Source organism: Myiozetetes cayanensis, unplaced genomic scaffold (genome assembly GCF_022539395.1).
Source record: "Myiozetetes cayanensis isolate MyiCay16 unplaced genomic scaffold, myiCay2020 scf17, whole genome shotgun sequence".
Lineage (NCBI taxonomy): Eukaryota > Metazoa > Chordata > Aves > Passeriformes > Tyrannidae > Myiozetetes > Myiozetetes cayanensis.
The window spans coordinates 1,459,144-1,476,914 of NW_026087378.1; the positions used below are offsets into that span (position 1 = coordinate 1,459,144).

At 39.2% G+C, this 17,771-nt stretch overlaps 1 protein-coding gene across 1 annotated transcript in view; it reads left to right on the forward strand.

The window, feature by feature from the left end:
* The window catches only part of SLIT3 (slit guidance ligand 3), a 472,700-nt gene that overhangs the window by 32,169 nt on the left and 422,760 nt on the right, over nucleotides 1-17,771 (forward strand). Inside the window, exon 5 of the mRNA XM_050312542.1 lies at nucleotides 12,479-12,550. Within this exon, the coding sequence (XP_050168499.1) occupies nucleotides 12,479-12,550 (72 nt within the window). The remainder of the gene's footprint in view (nucleotides 1-12,478; nucleotides 12,551-17,771) is intronic.

The window sequence follows — 17,771 nt, forward strand, 5'->3', positions numbered from 1 at the left end:
ACACAGAGGAGCTGCTGTTTGATGTGAGTACAGGTTATATGCTTGGAAGGGGCTTATATTTCTTATGACGGTTTGAGAAAAAAGTCGAAATTGCCTTGCCTTTGTATTATATGGCAAGCTGTCAGTTTGCCAAACTATTCTGCCATTGCTGCACTTGATGTTTCAGGACTGAAAAAGTAGGTGCAGCTGAATTCAGGGAGGAAATCCACAGTGAGTTTGGTAAAACTTGCTCGGTGTGTGTCAGGTTTGATAATATGTGTGTCCCTGCAGATCAGAAAAATGCTGGGACTGTACTTGATGTGAGTGGCACAGACAGACTTCAGTGGTAGAAATTACCTCCTTCTAGTATTGAGAAGTAGCTTGCATGAGTGCAGGTCTTGTCCAAGCAATCTGGAGATGAAATAGAAAGAGCAGGTAAAAAGGAACAAGTGTTGAGCAACTGATGGTTTGTGAGCTCCCTGCACTACCTCCTGCTTCGGCTTTTTACTGGACCATCTTTATTTAATAAGAATTTTTTAAGCCTCTAGCAGCGATAAATTAGTTCAAAGATTAATGTCTCCCTCTTTCTTGTCCTTGAGTCAAGTGAATAAGAACTACATTTCTTTGTGTTTATTTTTATGGGTCTGCTGTTGAAATAAATTTTCAAGTGGTGTAGTAGCTGTCACTGTCTTACCCTTTGGGGACTATTCAGTGAATAAAATAATGAGAAACCACTTATTCTTTGAAGATGTGTTGAGGTTGTATTTTCTAATTGGGAATGTGCATTTGGGAAAATGATAGTTCCCAATAGCTGTTTATGTACTTTGGACTCCTACAGGGCACCAATATCCTCAAATTTCATAGTTTGCCCTGTCTGTAGCACATAATTATATAGTTATATATTACTCAACCATTGCTGGACAGCCAAGCTCTTGGTTATTGCTGGTCCAGGAGTGAACTTTTTACTTCTTTTGTAAACATTAAAAAAAAAAAAAAAATATAAAAAATTGACCCCTCTTTTCCGAGGGAAGCCATTAGCAGCTCTGTCAATAGGCCTGCACAGGAGGAGTCCAAACACAGGAAAAGTGCAGGAGAGGCAAAGGGCAGCCAACAAGAAAGCAGGATGCATGCTTCAGTGAATGGGGTTTGGTTTGCATTAGTACATCTGACCAGGGCTACAAAACAAAGAGGTTTATTTTAACAACATGAAAATAAACGGACCTGATTGCATCAAAAACATTTTCATAGTAGGTCACTGACCCACAAGAACTCGTGGAAAAACAAATTTGGGTCTCGTTTCTGTTGACAAGAGGTTCTGTAACCACAGGATTCTCGAGCTTCTGAAAGGAGTGGTTACAGAGCAAGTGGAATAAGGACACTTCCACTACAATGTAGCCGTAACTCAGCTGGAGTAGCTGATCAGCACTGGACGTTACATCAGAGTTTTTAAACATTCTTCTTTCCTGTGGTTTGTTTGTTTGATTTTAGTAGGGTTTTTTGTACTTGATGAAGATTTATGGGGGTATTTGCTTAAGGAAAACACTCAAGGATTTAGGAGTCATTTCTTTCAGATCTGTAGGAAATACTCGAGTGTCTGTGTTACTGTTGGGTAAGAACTTCTGCATCACTGGTCTGGAATTATTTGGGTGAACTTTATTTAGCTTAAGTAATTTTATCAAAAGGGTTTGCTTCTTTGAGCTTCCTCATATTAGAAGGATTATGCTGCTTACCATCTCAGAAGTACCCTGAGTGTTGGCTGAATTTCATGCACAGCAATCCTTAAATAATCCTGTTCCCGAGTGAAACGATGATGAATTCAAAGCACTTAACCTCCTTTTGTTCTTGGAGAAGACATGAATATGTTGATCTTGAAGCCTTTCTGTCCTTGGTGAGATTGCTACAGTCTTGATTTTGCTTCTCCTCTGCCACAACTCCCTTTTAACTGTGTCCACTGAACTGCAGCTCCCCTGAAGCTGCAGCTTTCATTCCACGTGGAACAAATCCATTGTTGGCTTCTAGTTGACTTCATGGTAGTATTATGTTTGTAGTTGCTTGGAGATGATTTATTCTCTAGATCTTTCTCTTTGTCAAGGTGTTCTAGTATGAATGCACAAAGAAGAAGAGAGGATTCTGTTCTAGCAGGAGCATCCCAAGAAGAAGAGGGGATTGTGGGGTTCATGCAGGTGTTATGGATATTCCATGCACATTTTTAATACTTGTATTTGATAACTCTGAGTGGGATGAGATGTGATGAGGTATGTTAAGAGTACGTGAGAGAAATGGAAACTCTGAGGAGCTGAAGCACTACAGAAAAACTGACCCCAGAATTTGATAACCTGCTGGGAAAGTGGATCAGAGGAAAGTATCACAGAAACTGGGTGTGCTCAAGACAGATTTTTGTGGCTGGCTACCCCTGTGGCTTCCTAGTGAGATGTCCTCTGAGTTGTGATAGGGAATTCCCACGGTCAAGAGCTGCTTGTTCATCCTCAGATTGCAGCCACGTGCACAGTGTGCTCTTTGTTCCACCCCGTTATTTCCTCGCAGCCATTCCACTGGCTTTGCAAGGTGGACCCTTTTTTAAGTATCCAGGTTGATTTCAGGGAGGAGATGATCCTGCTAGGCTTCCTTTTTTAATAGCTCAGCTTGGCACATAGCCCCAGGGAGAAGGAGCACCCCAGTGCCTGGAGCATTCCTGACTATATATGGAGAGCGTGGTGAGCCGGGCTGGTATGGAGCGATTAAAACACATCCAACAGGAACACTTCTATATTTTCTGGTAAAAACTGCAATAAAAGTTGTACTTGTGAGTGTTCTTGCTAATTATTCACTGCAATTTCTGCCTTCTGGAAATGGTTAATTCGATTAATATGAACTTTTAAGACTTGTCAGCAGGGGCAGAGGAGATGGCGTGGCTTGGAGATGTGAATACTAAAATTTACCTCTTACTTTCTTCCTAAGCTTTCAGCCCTGACCTGAGAGATTACTCTCTGGTGTAAGAAAATGGTTTAACCATGTCTATTTTACTGCCTTTGCAAAAATTGATGAAGTATTAAAAATGATGGGCATTTAGGGATACTCCAATAGATTGTTCCTTGGATCAAGTTCTGTTCTTTTCACATAGTCTGTGGAGTAATAATGAAAAAGTAAACCACTCATTCTGTATTAGGGTTTTGAAGATAAAAAAATTCAAAGATTTTGTGTGAATTCCTTGGTTTTTTTTCAGATTTGAGCTAAGAGAACTTGCTAAAAGCTTTACAAAGACTGAGAAGCAGCTTCAGCAAAGAGCACCTCTGTGTTTGAGGGTTTATTGCTCAAGTTTTTGTGGATTTATTTGAATGATAGTTAAAAGAAATTGTTAATTCTCTTATGTTAAAATCTGCTAAAGGCAGATATAAAATGCCATCCTGCATGAATGTAACTGAGTGGTTTTATAAAGATGCTACTGAGTTAGGAGGTTGGGCACATAGTTTGTGTCTTCTGGATTCACAGGATTTTCTTGCTGTTGATGTTACCATTAAGAAACACTCTGAGACTTGAGTCTCTGTTCTCAGCTTCACTTAAGTTGGCAGTTACACTTATGTCCATTTCTGTACCATGCAGGGCATTGATCACAGTTTTTAGTGACATTTAGTGAATTTTATTAGGCCCTTTTTTTGTTTCTTCATGTTGGTTTTAGGAAAATGTTGAAATTTAAACCTGTTTCTAAAACTTCTTTTGCCAGTGTTTATTCTTAGCCAGAGAACAAGTATGTATAATGCTTATTAGTGGTTCTACCCTCCATCTTGATGTCAGATTTTTTTCATATGAAGAGATCTTTAGGAAAAAAAAGAAGGATTCTTATACTGAAAATCATCAAGTGTTATAGAGCTCCCAGTGTGTGTGCTGCCACTTTGCACAGACACACAGTCTGCTTCTGAGAGAGGGTAGATAATCTTTCTCAGTCTAATGAGAAGTTACTAATAAAGGTTATTACTTCTGACAGCTTTGAAAATGTGAACCAGGACCACCCAGTCTGCTCAGTTTGTAATAAAGGATCTCGGAGTTGTAGCTATTGTAAACAGTTTTCCTTCAAAATATGGTCCCTTAGCAACTTCCAGGGGTATCTCTCCCAGCTTTTGGAAAGGCTTCTGTAATAACATGTCACATGGATAGAGAAGTTCATTTATTCCACACCATAATCCTGTAATATGGTTGTCCTGGGCTTCCTCATAGCAACCCTATTGAAATTCCATTATATCTCCTCTGGCTTCATTTCCTAGGGTAGTAATATAAAGAGGTGATGACAGAAAGTAATGGATAAGGTTGACTTGTTTAATGGGGCTGCATCTTGACTGTTTTTCCTTACGAAGAGGAAGCGATAGAAAACAAAGAAGAAGTTACATTAATGAACACAACATATTTCTGGATGTTAATAGGATTTTCTGGTGAAACCATTGAAGGCAATTGGCTGTGCTCCTGCATTACTGCTTCCCAAGCCAGTGCAGTTAAAAGAGAAAACTTAGTTACTCCTTGGAGTTCAGGAGCTCCTGTCTTTCTGTTTGAGACTCCTGTTATGCATTAAGTCATTTTTACTGCTTCTTGGTCCCTCCCAAGCTTGTGATGTAACTGCTTCTCCCTTTAACTGGTAGAAACTCCTTCAACTGCATCATATTCCCCGAGGCTGTTCTCCAAGGACAGTGCCGTGGAGCTCCTAACAACAAAGGGAAAAAAGCAAGCTTGCTCCTTGCCAAAAATGAGACCCAGATGTTTGGAGCGTGAAATGAAATAAATGACCAAACTGGGGAGTGAACCCGAAGAATAATTTGGATAATTTCTGCATATTAAGGGCTAAAGTAGCAGGACTGTTCCTTTAAAGCTACCCCTTTAAGAAATTGAAATGCACTGTAATTTTGATTTTCTGTTGGAGAACGAGTTGTGCAATAGATAGCAATGTGAATATAGATTTTAAATCAAACATTGAAGTTGTTGAACTTGTGTGGAAAGGAACTGAGTGCTACTTATTTCATGACAAATATGAGTGACTTTGATCTGGTAGTAAAGCTGTCGATGCTCAGTAGAAAAGCAGGCACAGGATTTGGAGGCTGATGGGTATCACACACATTCGTGGGGTTGAAACCAGATAATTACTATGTTCAGAGACAATAAAGCTGACAGTTTATGTCAGAGTCTGTGTATGAACTCAAATTTCTGGGTGGAATGTGTTCAGAAATATGCAAGTGTAGTATTAGTTAATATAATACTCCAAGACACTTTAAATGAAAAGCAGTCAGGGCTTTGCTATGAGATTGTCTGGCAGAAGTCTGGTGCTTTGCTTTTCCCTCATAGCCATGGAAATTTGGTGATTTCTGCTCGTGCCTCCAATATTTGCAGTTTGCCTGAAGTAATTGATATTATGGCATTCAAAACTCTCAAACCAAAGTCAGTGGCTTAATGAGAAATTAAGTTGCATGGGGAAATTGCACAAGTTTGCCAAGTTTGAATAAATAATACTTGCATTGCTTTTACATTGATGACATAGTCCATGGGAAGGAGGTGAGTGCCTCTTGGGAATGTTGAAGAAGGAAATTTCTCGTGGAGTTGGTGAGAAATCCACTCACTGTAACCTTGGAGAGAAGGGGGTTTGGATTTTCTTTGTTTCTTACTCAGGGTAAAACTCTGTGAGAACAAAGCATGAAGCTGAAGGTGCTCTGTTCTCAAAATACTGGAAGCAATTGTGTTTGGTATGATCTGTTATTCTCAGACTCACTCTGAGGTGTATTTGTGCACCCCATGTGTAGGTGAATGAGAGAAGTTGAGAAGGATTGTTCCTGCATTAAGGTTTTTCAAATTTCCAAATTAATTGTATAAGGAATGCACAGGTCTCTGAGATTTTAAATGTTCTTTTACCTGTTCATTTGAATTCTGAACCCTGAAATGCTTCTGAACTTCCTGAAGTCTTCCAGTGGTGCTAAAAGCCTTGGGATATCCTGCATGTGAGTGGTGTCACACTGCCTGCTTGTTCAGGTGTATTCTCCTTTATAATTTGCAGTAGGAAAGAATCTGGCTTAGGATGTTCTTGAAAAAAGATGAAAATGGTTGTGAGTTGAGCAATGTTCTAGTGCTAGTTGTGCTTCCATGTGCATCATCTTGTTTTCCATCTGTGCTGATCATGCCTTTGACAGAGATGAGATTCTGTTTGCTCTTACTGTGAGTGGAGCTCCATGAGGTGACAGCACCTGAGCTGGATGTGACCTTTCCAAGTGTGTGAACATGAGGGATGCAGCTCAAGCCAGTACCCACAGAAAGTGTCTCCTCCAGGGAAACGTGACCTTGAAAGCAAAATGAAAATTTTCCTACAGATATTGAGGGTTTTTTACTCAACCAGAAGTTATCCAGAAGACCAGAAAAGGAATGAAGCAAAAATATGCAATAAATATTAAAACAACCTTCGTGAAATTAAGGTCTTTCCCTCCATTTGTTTCATGGAATGATCTTGATTAAGATCTTCAGTTTACCTCTAGGCTGATAGTGTTGTTTCTTTCCAGCCTTCAGTGGTTGTTTCCTACTCTGTGTTTTAATAGCCAGGGGAATCTTAATAGTTAAATTTCTCTCCTGTCCCAGCTTCAGACAGAGGAAGGAATATGATTAGCCTGGTTGGAGCCAGGAAGGTAGGAATTTCACAGTTAATAACTTCTCCATTGTTTTTTTAAGGGCCCTTGATATTCTGTGATTGACACGGAGGTTGTTTCCCTCCATCCCTTTGCCTTCAGGACATAAAACCCCCCAGTTGGGCAGTAGGCTGAGGGAGGAAGGGGAAAACTGGTACTTGTTATATATATGAACCAAATCTTTTTGGGAGGTGAGAGGGAGTGTTTGTCCTGTGTTGAAACAGTGGGTTTGATGCTAAATGTGGCTGCTCTAAAGAAAACAGTAGTAAACCAGAGGACAGTGTTGATGGATGGGACTTTTAAAGGTCACAAATTCTAGAAATCTGCATTTTAAGCCTTTTGAATAATAAAGCAGAGAAATGCACTTTGTAATACGATAAAGCTGTGAAGTGCAGAAATTTAGGTTTTAATTTTATGTGAAAATAGAAGTCAGCATCCAAAATAACTGGGAGACAGAGGGCTTACCTAGGGGCATGGAAGGGCATAGGAGCTGGGACAGAGGGGCTGTGGCTGAAGTAAAGTGAGGAGGAAGTCATGTCTGTAGAGGTGTAGGCACAGATACATGGATATGCAGATATTTTTCTATATACACATCTACACATATTCCTATCTCTTGGCTGCAGCTGGAATGATGAATTTTTTGTGGTGGGCAAAGATATCGTGCATATATATGATATTATGAATGTTATTATACATGACATCACACATTTTATAGATGTGCTCCTCCAGTACACCAGAATTTCGTACACTGGCTTTTAAACACTGCATTCCTCTAAGATGATTAGGAGAGTGAAATCACTGCTATGCCTGGTTCTGTATGAGGGATTTTGATGGGATGAAACTGTCTTGTATCCAAATTTAAATAAACTCAAGATAAGATTATGCCCTACACTGAATTTTTCAGTTTTCTAAGGAATCTTGGTTTTAAAAGTGTGCCAGTAATTTATAATAATTTGAGAAGAAGTAGTTTTTCACTTTTGCAGTGAATTCCTGCATAGAGAAGTATGGGCTTTTAGCTTTTAACATTTACAGCTCCCTAAACACCTTCCAGCAGAGCCACAGGTGAACATGAGCCAAGTGAGAGAGCATTGTCCCAGTGTGCTGGTTTCATGGATGCCTTGGAGGTGACATATGGACTCCTGGAATTGCTTACACATCAAGAACTATTGTGTGCAGTTGGTGCATGGTCAACTTTTTTGGGCCACTTATGGGGACCTGAGGAGCAGAGTAACAAAACAGAATATGGCAAGTTCTACTTCCCTTGCAGAGTAGTGGTTAAAGTGGTCTGGAAGATGGAGGGAGTTGCAGTGTGTGGAGGTTGTTGACTGTGCAGCCAGCATGTGTCTAATCAGACTTAATAAATTTGACTCAATGCAGGTATTGCCAGGGCTGATACGACTCCTGGAGAGCCTCTCTGCACAGTTCTTCAGCTTCCAGGAGGCTTTATTAGTCTGGACTACATGCTGTGCACATCCAGAGCTGCTTCTGATCCAGCACTGGAGCTAATCTGTTCCGTGGCACAGGGTGATTATGCATCAGCCTGCCCAGCGCTCCGGATTCCCGGAATACTTCTCAGGTCTTATGAGCTGTAAAACATCCAGTTCAAAATACATGGGAGACTGAGCAGCTGCCTTCTCATCCAGCAGTCCCAGGTCAAATAATCTGGAGCAGATCCTGCCTGGCTCTGTGCCCCAGATTCCTTCCTGGCCCTGATGGTACCTGGAGTGGTGCTGGTGGGTGCTGGGTGTGCACACACACACACGTGCTGGTTGCAGGGCTGGAAGTGTTACCAGCGTGAGGGAAGAGGCCACTTCCAAGTTTTTATGTTGCAGTATGCTGAATCCCAGGTGGCATTCCCAGTTTGAACAATCCCAGGGATTTAGTGTGACAAAATTTGTCTGATTTTGCTCGTGAGAAAATGTAAATGATAATTTTTTAATTCTAGTCTGCTCTTCAGATTCACAAAGCTGGCATGTCCATCCTTCATGATACAGCCAGTTGCAGTTGCAAAAGTGGCTCAGATTTAAATTCAATTTCCAGGTATCATATGTTGGTGTTATTCCTATTTTAAGTCACTGATTGAAAATCAGGAGTATCTATATCTGCTAATAAAGTGCAGTCCCAAGAACAACTGTCCACAAAATCATTTTACAAGATTTTAGCTCATTTTGTTTATGAACTTTTTGCAGACCGTTTTTATTTCACCATTGTAATATAAGGCTTCACCATTTCCAAGGTACTTGTTATGAAATCAGAAATACTCCTGTAATTAAAATTGAGCACCTGACAGGATTAAGATTTAGGCAGTAATGTGATGGTGAAAGGCTCTTGTAGGTAACAGGCCTGGACAAGCCCAGGGCATTTCTGTAACTAATCTTGGGGTCATTTGGTGTGAGAAGGGGCTGCAGCACAGAAGGTCCTTCAGTGTTCCCTGTCTGTGCTCTGCACTTTTCCTGTGCTGGCATTCCTGATGTTTGCTTCACTTTGCACTGGAAGTTTCCCTCTTTGTCCCAGATCTTAACTGATAGATGAGGATAAACTGCAGTTCTTTTCAAATGATGTTAGGAACTACCCCACTGCATTTCATCTGTGTTTGGCACTTCTTTGTCAAACTGGAGGAAACTGCTTATAAATGACCATTCAGAACATTTGGTCTTTTCATTAAATAATCTTTTGTCTCTTTTTTTTGGAATTTAAAAACATCCTGTCTGGTACTTTGATACTTCTGTATTGAGGACTTTCTTAATGGCCTTTCTCTCAAGGCCGGGAAGAGAAATAAGAGGTGTAACTGGGATTTTTTTTTTTCCTAGGCTCTTGGTGGCTTACTGGCACATAATAAATATAAGCATGTTAAATGTATCCTATGGCAAGTATGTCTAAGTTTCTATGAGGTGATCTAGTCTTGTATTTTGGTGAGTATTGCAGTACAAGTTATTTACAACTATAATACAGTAGGTGATGTGCAAAGGAAACAAACCACTCCTCGTTCTCTGAGTTCCCCTAAGGAGCCAACTATGAATAAAATGACTTTTGGCAGAGTTTTCACCTTGAAATAAATCTTAGGAAGTGGTGGAAGGCTTTTTGGAGAGTCCCATAGCTTAAACCGGGACATCTGTAGCCAAGGGGACTCTTCAAATGTTTCTTGTTACCTTAATTTTCTTTGTTATAACTTAGTCACGTAGCTTTGCCTTAGAGCTTCAAGCCCTGGTCTGGGGCAGAAATGTTGTGTACCTACAGTGTGTGGGGGTGTATCATGTGCAGGAGCACTAACCAGGACTGCTGGGTTATTTTGAAAATCAAGTTTATGTGAGTTAAAGCAAAGCAAGGATGTTCCTAATTTATTGACCTTGATACGTGGGTTCAGTTTGCTCACTGCTGCGGTGTAAAAACACCTTCATTTATAACTATACAATGTTAAAAATATTAAATAAGTTTAGACCCATATGAAAATTTTAGTGCTAGTCAAGAGCAGGTCACAATGGGAGCTTTGCAAAAGTATCCTTGTCTGGATTTCACTTCATGTAAGATTTGAAAGAAAATCAATATTTACAAGTGGATGAAATCTTCAAATACTTAAGACAATTTAAAAGGGCAGCTGAGAATTTTTTCCGTCACAGGTAGGTTAGTGTTGGGTCATACAAATAATAGGAAACAATTTAAAATGTTTAATCTTCTGGATTGATATGATAGTAAGTTAGGGAAAAAGAATTTGGTGTTATGGAGTTTTTTTCTCTCTTAGTTGTTTGTGCCACTGCAAGTTGTAAATGTTTGACTTCTCAGGTTGAAAACTTTCTAACCTTGAAAATACAGTTTTTTATTACTGGAGATATTGTCTGCTTGTTGGTGTGAAACCTCCTGTTCTAGAAACTTAATCTGATTTTGATTAGTTTCTTTGGCTTAAAACAGTAAGCACAAACTCAGCATTTGTGAAATCCTTGCAAGCAGAGAAAAGAATATTCTTAAACCATATTCCTTGGATGTTGCTTTGAGATAAGTCAGATGACTTTGGGTTGACAGTGGGTAACTGTGTGCACATTGTGAGATCTGAAATGACAGTCAGACACAGGAATAAATATTGGGCAATGTGTGGAGTAGATTCATTTCACTGATAGTTTTCATTCTGATTGATAAATAAGTTGAATATGTTGAGTGTTTCTCAATAACTAGTGGTAGTCTGAGTGAATGAGGATGGAGCTGAGGAGTGCTAAGCCCTACATTATCATAAGTATTTTTGTTATATTTCATCCTGTTACTGTAGGAGATAAAGATTCTTAACTGAAGTAATGAATTTGATGAGGGTTAAATAGCACATTACTATCAAACTTGAATTAAACAAGATTAGGTTTACTTAGGTATAAAATTGTGAAATGTCACGTGGATGTAACTGAATCCAGTTTTCTATCTTCCTATTTCCTTTCCCAAATGTGAACTAGTGTTTAGTATCTCTCGTGTTCTTGGTCAGTGCTTTATTTACTGTTTTGTTCATTTATCTCAGCAGGGAAATTGGGAAGTTGGTAAAAGCACTAGGAAATAACCCATATTTGTCTCTGCTGAAGGCAGCATGTGGTGTGTGTGATGCACAGGCTCTGGGAGCAGGATTGCAGGAGCAGCCTTTGATCTGTTCTAGGTGTCAGAAAGAGAAGTTAATACTCCTCTTTCCTCCATCACCCCTTTATCTTGCAAGACATATTCATATGGTAGCCATGTGAAATCTCTGCCATATGAAACCCCACAACATTAGTTTGATCTCTCAGGAAGGGCTTTCGGTTCCAAAAATTCTTGTACTCTGATAGTGAAATTTCTCAGTGTGCAGGAGAACTGGACACCAGATATCGGGTGTGAAGTAGCAGTAGGTTCATAAAAGTTCCAGGTGTCTTTTGGAGATCAAAACTTCAGCAAAAAATTGATCTGCTATCAAAGTGAACTTGTCAGGTGGATTGGGAACAAAGGGGGGCATAAAGGTGGGCTTATAAATGAACTTACAGGACGCAGCTTCCTGTTTAGAACAGGGACTCTTGTGTGATTAGTTCAGGTCAGCTTCATTAGGATAAAGCAAGAGACTGTTTTTATTGTCAAACAACAGAAGAAGGACTGAAGAAAAAGATTGTGTCTTACAAGTAGCACTGCTTTTAGATTTCACGGGGCTGTCACGCCTTTCAAGGAGAGGAGGCTCACGCTTTTTATAGCTACTAGGCTGGAATAGCTTGTAACAGTTGTTTTCTAAAAACTGGCAAGTTGTCATCAGTGTAAAACTTTGAGTAAGAGGGACTAATGTATAAACATTAATCTGTTCTCTAAAATGTTCCTGGGAGAATCTTCCAGATTAATATTCTATTTCAAGTCACCGAGTAGTGGTCTGGTTACCCATATGTTGTTGTTATGTTCTGCAAGAGTGCTCCTGTTTGCAAAGTGGTGTTTCAAGAAAGTTCTTCAGAAAAAGGATAGTAATTGTTTATACTGTAGAAACAATAGCTAATCTGGGAATAATCTTGGTTGGTTAAGGAGAGAGAGAAAATCCAGAGACCTGCTGGTAGCTGTTCCTAGAGCAGTGTGAGCTGAGTGTGGGATTCGCTGGCATCCAGAGGGGAACTGAAAAAATGTATTTGTGTGCTTATCCATCTAAAAACATTCAGACTCTGTGGTGACTGTTCCTTGACTCTGGAACTCACAAATGTAGGCAGGTGATCTACAGATGACACAGTCATTTTGGCTCCTGTGTGAATTATGTGCACAATGCAGAGTTCATAGCATGTACAGTGTGAGCTTCTTGTGTTTAGGTATAATAGAATAAACTTCTTAAACTGGAAGATAATCTAATTTATTTTTTTTTTATTCCAATTGTTACTGTTTAGGCGTTTGAACAAGAATAAATTGCAAGTCCTTCCTGAGCTGCTTTTTCAGAACACACAGAAGTTAACTAGACTGTAAGTACAATCTGATTTATTTTTCTATTGTGTGTTCCTTACTTTACAGATTTCCATGGCTTTGTTTTGACTGTGGTGAGAGGTTTAATTTCTGTGATATTAAACTGCTAGTTGGTAAGGGCTTTTAAGGGGTGTGTTTGCATGTGTGTAGTGGTAATTGGACAGAGCATAAATATCAGAGGGAAGAGAAACCACAAAATTTTTCTGTTCCTCATGTATTCACCATGATGACGTCAGGGTGACTTATTTTCAACTCTATGTAGATTTATATAAACCATGAAAAGTGGCAGCTTCTCATATCCAGTGCAGTCTAGATGTCCACGAAGAGAGACTCCATATCCTTATATAAAAATAATGCACAGATTTTTTTTTAGCTTAAAAAATTATCTTTTTAATTAAGTAAAGGTATTGCCAGGCAGACCAACCAAGTTTTGGCTGTTGCCTTGTCAGTCAGGAAGATGAGGAAATATGGAGAGGTAAAGAATTTTTTTTCCTTGAAATATAAAAACTGTACTAAAAGATGTTTAGATGGCATCAAGGCCCATGTGATTTGGTCAGTGAAATTGTAAAGTCACTCCTTGTTGGTTGAAAAGTTGCTCCATTCATGTGGAGTTTTCAGAAGTGTTTAAATACCTCTACCTGCAAGCAAACAAACCATTTAGGCAGCGCAGTAAATTTTTCTTCCTGTGGAAATACAAACCACATGGTGATAGTGCAGATTAATTTTGGAGCCAGGACTATTTCAAGAGGCAACTTGGAGAGTGTCGAGCAGTGAGTGATATTGATAGTTTGGGGAATTTCTGTAAGGAACCTTTGGTGTTGTCCAAACTTGCTCACGAAAAGCTGTACAAGTAATTCAATGACACTGTGCTGCAGATTAAAAAATATATAACAATATCGATAATTATAAGTTATAGCTCTGTTTTAGTCTTAAAATCATTGCAAAATCTCGGTTGGACTTGTTTTGCAAGCTTTGTCGTGACTGTTGAGTGCCCTGGAATATATTTGCTCAGTGGATTTGCTCAGGTGGAACAATTTGGTTGTATTTCCTCAAGTTCTTTACATGTTTTTGAAATGCTGTATTTTGAACCTCTTCTTGAGTGTAACGTTGAACAGGTACTTGCAGATGCCTTTGTCTGGTCTCTGGAAGGTGCCAATTGTACTTCTCTGTTAGAAGAGTTGCTTCATGTGGGTTGGTTGTTTATGGAAAAGGGTGATGCTTTCGAGATAAAAACTTTTAGATAAGAGTATACCTGTGTCACTACAAATTCCAGTTAACCATGTTGAAGATCCCTCTGAGTGGTCACATTGTGTGTGGCTATCATGAGGCTGAAAGAACTTTCTGGTAATTTGGGGTTTGAGGGGATGTGGTGTGTGTTGATAACTTGTGCCTCACACAGGGAAACAAACGGAAAATAACTGAGGTTTTCCAATACCAGGGAGTGTATTTTTCAGTAGATCATATAATCATGATACATTATAGTCCTTAACAGCAAGGAAAATCATTTTCCTTTTAGAATATGAAGATTGTAATAAAATTACATAGACTAGGATGATTAATCTGAATGCTGTGTTCTGTAATGCCTCCCAACGGATGCTGTCGGAACATTTGTCTTTATTCACTGACATTCACTCAGTCTTGCTTACTGTTGAACAGTGCATTAGATAGATCACTTTAACACTGTTTGTCAGAAGAAACTTGCTTTTCCTTTTGAAGATACCAGTGTTATATAAATACAGTGTGTGTTTTAAGTAAATAAATCTTAGCGAAGTGAACTCTTACAGTCCCAAGTGTGGTTTGGTTCTACTTTTTGCAGTCATGGGATGAGAATGAGAATTTTTTTCTTACTATAACTTGTTAAAATACACACACACACACATATATATGGTTGCTTTCTATTATTTTGTGTTACTGTTGTGATCCTACTGCTGGTAGAGTCAGAGTTCTAACTGTTATGAGCTGTCTGAAATTCAGCAGTGCCACTCAGTTCACAGATGAGTAAAATGCTCCAGCGAGGATGTTTGGTGCTTGCATTCCTCTCCCAGCTGCTCTGCCCCAGCCATCCAAGAAGAAAGCATAGCTGGGAAAGTGATGAAAGGGAATAAAAGTAGTGAAACAAAGATGGCTAAGACAGACTGATGCAGAGGTGATGGAGATTTTGTGGGGATTTACGAGGAGTGAATTAAAATGAACGTTAAAAAGTGTAGATAATACTCCTTTTAATTTTAGTTATCCATACTACAGCTATATTATTTCTGCTGATGTTTTCAAACTCTTGATTATGGGTTACTAAGCTATTAGTCCATTATTTTATTCTTAATAGTTATAATCCTCATAAAGTAGTGAGTCCAGAACTGAGTATTTTAATTGTGTAAGCTTGCTCCACCTCAAATGATGCAAAATTTCAGGAACTAAACATTGCTGTGCAATATGTTCAAACTGTAAATTTTGGATAGTCTTGTCCATGTGGACACTTAGGAAATAGAGATGAATTCTGTGGTTCTTACAGTTGCTCTCTTCAGCAGGATTACAGTGAATGTAACACACCACAGGTTTGTTAATGAAGTACAAGCTTGATTTTTTAATTTTTTTTTTTTTAATATAAAACCAAACAGAAATATGACATTTTAACTTTGGTAACTTGACAAGAGTGTGAAAGTTGAGCATATTTATTAGCATGAATAGAAATTGGTGGAGATGGAGTGAGTGACCTGCTTAAACATGCAGGAATTTTGTGTGCTGGAGGGTTTCAAGGAAGACCTGTTAATGTTTCTGGAGCAGTTCAAGGTTGCAAAACTAACTGAAGACTTTTCTTGGTGTTCTGTCAGCTGGGCTGAAATCTGCCCGGACTTCACTGGAGGAACCAACTCGATTTGTGTAGCTGAGTAGCAGCAGAACCTCTTCAGCCTTGTTGCTGCTGGAAATCAGAATGTAGGACATTGTTTCTTGTCCTATGATGGGCTTGAAAAGCTGGAGAACAAACCTGTTTGGTGATGGTGGCTTCTTGTGCTGTTTCATCTTCACACAGTTTGGAGGAGCAGTGCTGGTGTCCCTCGTGGTTTCCTTGGGTGAGGGCACGGGGCATTCCCACTGAAATGCAGCCTTTCTGATAACTAAGGAATTGGAATTTGGAATGTTTCTCAGATTATAACTGCTACTTCACCCTTCACTTCACCTCCAGGTACTTTTTACCTCTCCAAGCCTCTCCCAAAATGCTGAGCTTCAGGATATCCTTGTATCTTTTACAGTGCTGGGCAGGCTTGGTTGTCACATCTGGTTGTTATTACAAGCAGGAATATATATAGTGAAATAAACCTTAAGTGGAATGTGAAACATCCCACAAAACGAGTTTCTCATAAGGTTTTGAGCCTTTTCTTCTAGAAAGATTGGCTTGGAGACTCATGGATTTTGTTTGCTTTGGTTTAGATAAGAGTTTTAAGTTTAAGTTGGATGAACCCTTGGTTGTGTTCTCTGGTGGAGATGTTTCTCATTGACTGCTTAGCTTTTAAAGCTTCTTAACTGTTTTATCTGGGATAATTATCTCATAATTCAAAGTGCAGGCACTTTTAATGAGGAAACTAAATCAAGGAAAAGGCATTTTCAATAAATTGAGTATTAGAAACAAGAAAGATTTTTTTTATATATAGTTTCAGATATTTACTAATCTCTAGCCATAAAGTAAAAGGTATTATTAATACAAGTGGTGAAAAAATATAGTGAAATGAAACATGTAATTTAACAGCTATAAACCCGGGTTTTGATTCCAAGGTAATTGTTTTCTAATATCCAAAACAACCAATGAAATTTATTGGCCAAGTTTGTAAACAAAGCTTTGTGAGTGCTGGAATCCTCTATATTCTTTGTGTGCACAGCTGGTGTATAAAATGATTGTAGTGCATCTGCTTTTCACTGAAAAGCAAGTATGCTAGTGGTCCATAAGATACTTATTTATTTTTAAAAACAAAACAAAAGGGGAAAACAGGCCTATTCCCCCACAAAAACCCTGTCATATACAAATATATTGATTTCTCTGTTGAAACTTCCATACCTCAACCAGCTGCTAAGTAGTCAAGGTAAAACTCCTTTGTGTGGGTGAAAAAAAAAGCCTCTTAAAAGTGCTCTAAACTCCAGTCTTTCAGTGATGCTTCCATGAATTTATAGCCATGGACCATTTGGTGGGTTTGTTCACTTTTAATGAACTGTCTTAGTTGTCACTTCACTAAATAAACCAGACTGGAAACTTGGATGCTGAAATTTGACACCAGAAGTATCAGGTTGGTGGAAGCATCCATTAGGCTCTGAAATTGTTTACTTTTTAGGGGAGTATCAGAATGTAGATTTCATATCTAGGTTGAAGGTGGTAGTGTGGGAGCAGAGCCCTCTGATCCTGAGCTCTGAGACAAAACAGGTTCATGGCTGTGTGTCCACAGTACCTTTAAAATCTCATGGTGCTTAAACTTTGTAGTTATGGTGTCCTAATGTTTTATCATATTCATCTCTAATTATCTCCAAAGTAGGCAAAAGTAGCAAGATCAACAAAATGGAGATGTAGATCAGTTATTTGTTCCAATAAAATGTGATGGCCTCTTAGTATCAGGGACAGTCATTGTGTAATAAGTTGTTTTTTGTTAACACAGTGGCAATATTTGTAGCCCTGTGAGATTTGTCAAAGCTGGATGGGTGGGATGCTTATTTCTTGCATAGTGGAATGTTGTGAAAGTTGATTGATGGATGGGTAAAACAGTGAGTAAGTACTTGTAGCATTCGATATAAATTCCCTGAGTAGCCTTAAAAAGAAGCAATGTTCAATTTTAGCAGAATCACAGAAGGGCTGAGGTTGTGTGGTGGGTTGACCCTGGTTGGGTGCTGGTGCCCACCAAGGCTGCTCTATCAGCTGCAAAGGGGTGAGAAAGTCTAGGGAATGGTTTGTGGGGAGAGATGAGGGCAGGAGAGATCACTCACCTGTCACCATCACGGGCAGAACTGATCTGACTTAAGGGATGTTCACTTTATTACCAATCCAGTCAGAGTAGGGTAATGAGAAAAAACCAAATCTTAAAACACCTTCTCCTACCCCTTTCTTCTTCCTGGGCTTAACTTTCTGAATTCTCTCCCTTGTCCCCCGGCAGTGCAGGGGGCAGGGAATGGGGGTTACAGTCAGTTCATCACAAACCGTCTCTGCTGCTCCTTTCTCCTCCAGAGAAGGACTCCTCACATTCT